This window comes from Camelina sativa, chromosome 18 (genome assembly GCF_000633955.1).
Source record: "Camelina sativa cultivar DH55 chromosome 18, Cs, whole genome shotgun sequence".
Lineage (NCBI taxonomy): Eukaryota > Viridiplantae > Streptophyta > Magnoliopsida > Brassicales > Brassicaceae > Camelina > Camelina sativa.
The window spans coordinates 17,465,775-17,471,906 of NC_025702.1; the positions used below are offsets into that span (position 1 = coordinate 17,465,775).

The window sequence follows — 6,132 nt, forward strand, 5'->3', positions numbered from 1 at the left end:
CAATTTTTCTTCTTTACTTGAGGCAAGTGAAAAGAAGACTGCATTTGAGGATTTGATCGGTTCTGGAGAAGCGAATTCTCTTGCATTGGCCCTTCCTCAAGGTACTGTAAGGAAGCACTTAAAAGGATATGAGGAAGTATTTATCCCGCCAACCCCTACTGCACAAATGAAACCTGGCGAGAAGCTGGTACGTCTCATCCATATCCAGTGGCAGATAAAAATTTCTTAAATTGACATTTTTTTCATGCCGAAAAGTATTTTCTCCACACATTTTACTGATTTTTCTGATATGGATGGCATTGTAATTTTTTCTGCCAGATTGCATGCATCTAACTATACATTCTTACATGTTTCTAGATTGAGATAAAAGAGTTAGATGACTTCGCTCAAGCTGCTTTTCATGGTTACAAGTCCTTAAACCGTATTCAGAGTCGCATATTTCAGACAGTTTACCACACCAATGAGAATATATTGGTGAGTCATATTTATAACTTATGTCCATACCGAACGATAACGCCAGTTACCTACTCAAGCATAACTTTATTCTGCACTATGTAGGTGTGTGCTCCAACAGGAGCTGGTAAAACGAATATAGCTATGATTTCTGTTCTACATGAGGTAAGTTTTCAATTTCCTGGTTGATATATTGTAGAAAGTGTGATTTATGGTGTAGAAAAGGTGATATATTGTTATGATCAAACTAATTTATTTCATATTTTTGAAATGATCTTGCAGATCAAACAACACTTCAGGGATGGCTACTTGCACAAAAACGAGTTTAAGATTGTTTATGTAGCTCCTATGAAGGTAAAAAACAGGTTAATATAATCTTATGGATGTTTTTTGTTAATTTTTTATTTTTTATTTTGTTCTTTGTAGGCTTTAGCGGCAGAGGTCACGTCAGCATTTAGCCGTCGTCTGGCTCCATTAAATATGGTTGTGAAGGAGCTTACAGGGGATATGCAACTCACGAAGACTGAACTTGAAGAGACTCAGGTTTCATTTTAACTGTGCTTAAGTTTCTTGTGGAGACATGTCGGAACTGATATTTACCTGTTTATTTATCAATTGTGTATCAGATGATAGTGACAACACCAGAGAAATGGGATGTCATTACTCGCAAAAGCAGTGACATGTCATTGTCAATGCTAGTAAAACTATTGATCATTGATGAAGTGCATCTTCTGAATGATGACAGAGGTGCAGTGATAGAGGCCCTAGTTGCTCGGACCCTCCGTCAGGTAATGTCTTGGCCGTGAAAATTAGTTTTCCTAAAGTAATTCTTGATGTTGTAATTGCACACCTTATGTGCAGCAGGTTAACACTTGGCTGACTTTTGCTTTGTTTGACAGGTGGAGTCAACACAGACAATGATAAGAATTGTAGGCCTGTCAGCCACTTTGCCTAGCTACCTACAGGTCTTTTGCAACATGAGATATATCTCTGTCACGATGTTTTACTTCAGATATCCTATTTAGTCTCAGGAAATTAGCGTCGGTTAAAAGTTTTAACCATTTTGTGGGGTGGATTCCAGGTTGCTCAGTTTCTACGAGTGAATCCAGACACGGGCCTCTTCTATTTTGATTCGAGTTATCGCCCAGTTCCCTTAGCTCAACAGTACATAGGCATCACTGAGCATAACTTTGCTGCTAGAAACGTATTGTTAAATGAGATATGCTACAAAAAGGTCTCTATCTCGAGGAATGACTCTTTTTCATTTATGTGAACATGGACAAGTCACTTATCAGCCTGGTAATGCTTTCATGTTAGGTTGTTGATTCAATTAAACAAGGTCATCAAGCGATGATTTTTGTTCATTCCCGAAAAGACACTTCAAAAACAGCTGAGAAACTGGTACATGATATTTTACCTTTATATATTCACCTTCTACTATTCTGTACCTGATGTGTCCAAAACACATGCATTTGTGATTGTGGGTTTCCTGAAATCTTAAATATTGTGTATGAAGATGATCTCGCTGAAAATATGGTTTTTCAAAGGATTTCAGAATCCAGATCTAGAAGTACATGACTTTAATTTTTTTAATTTGGCAGGTTGATCTTGCCCGGCAATATGAAAATCTGGATTTGTTCGTTAATGAGACTCATCCTCAATTTCAACTGATGAAGGTAAAAAAAATGGAGTATACATTATCTTTTTAACGTGATTGTTGGTGTTAATTTCTCAGGATTGTTTTTGATGTATCTCAGAAAGACGTTATGAAGTCCAGAAATAAGGATGTTGTCAAATTATTTGAAGCTGGCTTCGGAATTCATCATGCGGGGATGTTGCGATCTGATAGAACACTTACGGAGAGGCTGTTTTCTGATGGTCTCTTAAAGGTACAAAACATTTTTGTCTGCTTGCTCTTTACTATTTAAATACTTATATTCCTGAACTTTATTTGGTTATACAGGTTCTTGTTTGCACTGCAACTCTTGCGTGGGGTGTTAATCTGCCTGCACACACAGTCGTAATTAAGGTATGCTTATGTGGTGGTTTTTTGTATAGCCGAAATTCACTCTAATCTGTGGAAAGAAAAGTTTCTCTTTTGGGAGATCAACAAGTGGTCTTCTTATATGCAAGTATAGTCTATATCACAGTAATTTATAGCTCAATATGTTTGGTTGATTTCCAGGGAACTCAATTGTATGATGCCAAGGCTGGTGGGTGGAAAGACTTGGGAATGCTTGATGTCATGCAGGTAAAAGAAATACTTCTTAAAGAAAAGGGTATGAGATTGTTATATCTTTGGTATAAATGTGTCATGCTATTATATGCATTTAGATCTTTGGAAGGGCTGGGAGACCACAGTTTGATAAGAGTGGTGAGGGAATTATCATCACATCCCATGACAAGCTAGCATACTATCTCCGGCTTCTGACGAGTCAGCTTCCCATAGAAAGTCAGGTATTTGGACAGAAACCTAAAAGTGGTTCGGTCTGTCATCTTAGCGCAGAAACCTGCATTTGTAGTTTGATCTCTCAATATCTTTGGCCAGAAGGTGAAGCTTCATTGTAATTCTTATTTGCAGTTCATAAGCTCCTTGAAAGATAATTTAAACGCAGAAGTGGTTTTGGGAACTGTGACTAATGTAAAGGAAGCCTGTGCTTGGCTTGGATATACATATTTGTCAATTCGGATGAAGTTAAATCCTTTGGCTTATGGCGTTGGATGGGACGAGGTGAGTATTTTTTTTTTGCATTTTGGTGTTTAATATTTGAAATTTTTGTTTTGTAAGCTCTAGTGGTGTACATGGAGATCTTAGTTCTAGATTTTGTTTTGTGTCATAGTGTGTTTTTGAATCATATCATAGTATGACACTCCTGAGGGGATTGTGCTTCAATTATATATGTGCCTAAAACCATTCTGACAGTTCTACTCTCACAGATAATTGCCGATCCTTCTTTATCGTTGAAGCAACGAGCCCTTGTGGCTGATGCTGCACGTTCACTGGACAAAGCTAAGATGATGAGGTTCGACGAAAAAAGTGGAAATTTTTACTGTACCGAGCTTGGACGTGTTGCAAGTCACTTCTATATTCAATATTCTAGTGTTGAAACATACAACGAAATGTTGAAGCGGCACATGAATGAAAGCGAGGTTTGTTATAATCGTTCTGTTTTTTGTATATTTTCCTTGTTCTTTGCTGTGTAACTAAAGGTTTTCCATTTCTTACTGATTTCAAATTCTCTGGTATAGATAATTGATATGGTTGCCCATTCTTCTGAATTTGACAATATTGTGGTAAGAGAGGAAGAACAGCATGAACTTGAGACTCTTGCACGCTCTTGCTGTCCTTTAGAAGTTAAGGGAGGACCTTCTAACAAACATGGAAAAATCTCAATTCTTATTCAGGTGATTGACTGTCACTATCACTGCAAGATTATACCTATGAGATGAAACGGATGGTTAATATTGTGTTCTGATATACTGACCTTGTGATCTACAGTTGTACATATCCCGTGGATCAATTGATGCTTTTTCCCTGGTCTCTGATGCTTCATACATTAGTGCTAGTTTAGCACGTATAATGCGTGCTCTGTTTGAGATATGCTTGCGCAAAGGCTGGTGTGAGATGACTTTATTTATGTTGGAATACTGCAAGGCAGTTGATCGTCAACTATGGCCCCATCAGCATCCACTTCGGCAATTCGATAGGGACCTACCTTTTGATGTAAGCTTCTGAATGCTATTTTTTACTTTTGATATGTAGTAATTTTCTCTAATTCATCTCAAATGATCAGACATTAAGAAAACTTGAAGAGCGAGGGGCTGACTTAGACCGTCTGTATGAGATGGAGGAAAAAGACATTGGAGCGTTGATTCGTTACAATCCTGGGGGAAGGGTATATACATCTTAAAATCACTAAGTTAATGCATGTATATATGGAGGAAAAAAAGAGTACTGACATTTTGTGGCTCTCTCCTTCATTGGAAATTCTAGTTGGTCAAGCAGCATCTAGGATATTTTCCTTCAATTCAGTTGGAAGCTACTGTTAGTCCAATTACACGCACTGTATTGAAGGTAGCTAATGAAGAGACTCTTCAATAATTTGTAATCTTTCAGATGAAAACTTATCTAATATCATCTATTTTGTTGCCATTTTCAGGTGGATTTGCTTATAACTCCAGATTTCATATGGAAGGATCGTTTTCATGGTGCTGCTCTTCGTTGGTGGATTCTCATTGAGGTACTAATATATAACTCCCGTTAAGACATATATATTGTATTGGCAAAGAATGAGCTATTTGTAACGATTTAGTATCTCATCTTATAGCACTACTAACCACTAGGAATAGACAATATTGTATGCTAGATGCCATTTGTAAAAATGTTTGCTAGTTAATTAATGATGTTCTTTCTTCAGTATTGCTTACTCTGTTGGCAGTGTTGATATATTTCCGTAGTAACGCTTTTCTTGTGCTATTTCTTCAACAGGACACAGAGAATGATTATATCTACCACTCAGATCTTTTCACACTAACGAAGCGGATGGCTAGAGGGGAACCGCAGAAGCTTTCTTTTACTGTGCCGATATTTGAACCACATCCACCTCAATACTATGTTCATGCGGTTTCTGATTCTTGGTTGCATGCAGAATCTTTCTTCACAATCTCTTTCCACAATCTTACACTACCAGAGGTATATTTCTTCTAGAGGTGCTGTTTCAGAAATAGTTACAAGATCATTTCTAATCTTAATTTATCTGTAAGGTAATCCTAATATTCTTCTTCATTCAGGCACGAACGTCTCACACAGAGCTTTTAGACTTAAAACCTCTCCCTGTGACTTCTCTTGGGAATAAATTGTATGAATCGCTTTACAAATTTTCCCATTTTAATCCAATACAGACTCAGGTTTGAGCATATTCCCCCCTGTTGCTTTCTTAATTTTTGTCATAAATGTTTTTCTTCATCACTCTTGTAGTTAACCGACAATTTGATCGTTTGGTGTTGCAGATTTTTCATGTGTTATATAACACAGACAACAATGTTCTTGTAGGAGCTCCAACTGGAAGTGGGAAAACTATATCTGCTGAACTTGCAATGTTACGCCTCTTCAGTACCCAGCCTGATATGAAGGTATGAGTTGTCAGTCTCCTAACGCTTGCCAATTATTTAGTTCCAAACGTCCAGTTAACTTGTCTGTTTATTGTACATGATTATGTTTCAGCTGAATTACCGGCCTTTTACTGAATCTACCTATTGAAATGAAGATATGAATCCCTAAATGATACCAAATCATGGATTAGTTGTCAGTCTGATATTATGTTACTGAAGATGCCTAAATTTTTGTGGCATCCAGGTTGTTTACATAGCACCACTGAAGGCTATTGTTCGAGAAAGGATGAATGATTGGAAAAAGCATCTTGTTGCTCCACTTGGAAAAGAAATGGTATGCGGACATTACCTCGGAGCATCAATACATTTTGCAGACGTCCATGATTGCTGTGTATTTTGGCTACCAAATGTTATTCCTAACACTTGCATTTTGACAGGTTGAAATGACTGGAGATTACACTCCAGATTTAGTAGCTCTCTTGTCCGCAGATATCATCATATCTACCCCTGAAAAATGGGATGGCATTAGTCGTAATTGGCATACTCGAAGTTATGTCAAAAAGGTAA

General features: G+C 37.4%; 1 protein-coding gene across 1 annotated transcript in view; it reads left to right on the top strand.

The window, feature by feature from the left end:
• The window catches only part of LOC104762224 (DExH-box ATP-dependent RNA helicase DExH14-like), a 16,112-nt gene that overhangs the window by 3,028 nt on the left and 6,952 nt on the right, over positions 1-6,132 (top strand). Inside the window, exons 9-32 of the mRNA XM_010485476.2 lie at positions 559-618; positions 736-807; positions 880-996; positions 1,080-1,241; positions 1,353-1,418; positions 1,535-1,687; positions 1,771-1,854; positions 2,055-2,129; positions 2,211-2,342; positions 2,417-2,482; positions 2,639-2,704; positions 2,788-2,910; positions 3,035-3,184; positions 3,391-3,603; positions 3,703-3,858; positions 3,953-4,177; positions 4,248-4,349; positions 4,448-4,528; positions 4,614-4,694; positions 4,943-5,146; positions 5,245-5,361; positions 5,464-5,586; positions 5,810-5,899; positions 6,003-6,128. Coding sequence (XP_010483778.1) covers positions 559-618; positions 736-807; positions 880-996; positions 1,080-1,241; positions 1,353-1,418; positions 1,535-1,687; positions 1,771-1,854; positions 2,055-2,129; positions 2,211-2,342; positions 2,417-2,482; positions 2,639-2,704; positions 2,788-2,910; positions 3,035-3,184; positions 3,391-3,603; positions 3,703-3,858; positions 3,953-4,177; positions 4,248-4,349; positions 4,448-4,528; positions 4,614-4,694; positions 4,943-5,146; positions 5,245-5,361; positions 5,464-5,586; positions 5,810-5,899; positions 6,003-6,128 — 2,844 coding nt within the window. The remainder of the gene's footprint in view (positions 1-558; positions 619-735; positions 808-879; positions 997-1,079; positions 1,242-1,352; positions 1,419-1,534; positions 1,688-1,770; positions 1,855-2,054; positions 2,130-2,210; positions 2,343-2,416; positions 2,483-2,638; positions 2,705-2,787; positions 2,911-3,034; positions 3,185-3,390; positions 3,604-3,702; positions 3,859-3,952; positions 4,178-4,247; positions 4,350-4,447; positions 4,529-4,613; positions 4,695-4,942; positions 5,147-5,244; positions 5,362-5,463; positions 5,587-5,809; positions 5,900-6,002; positions 6,129-6,132) is intronic.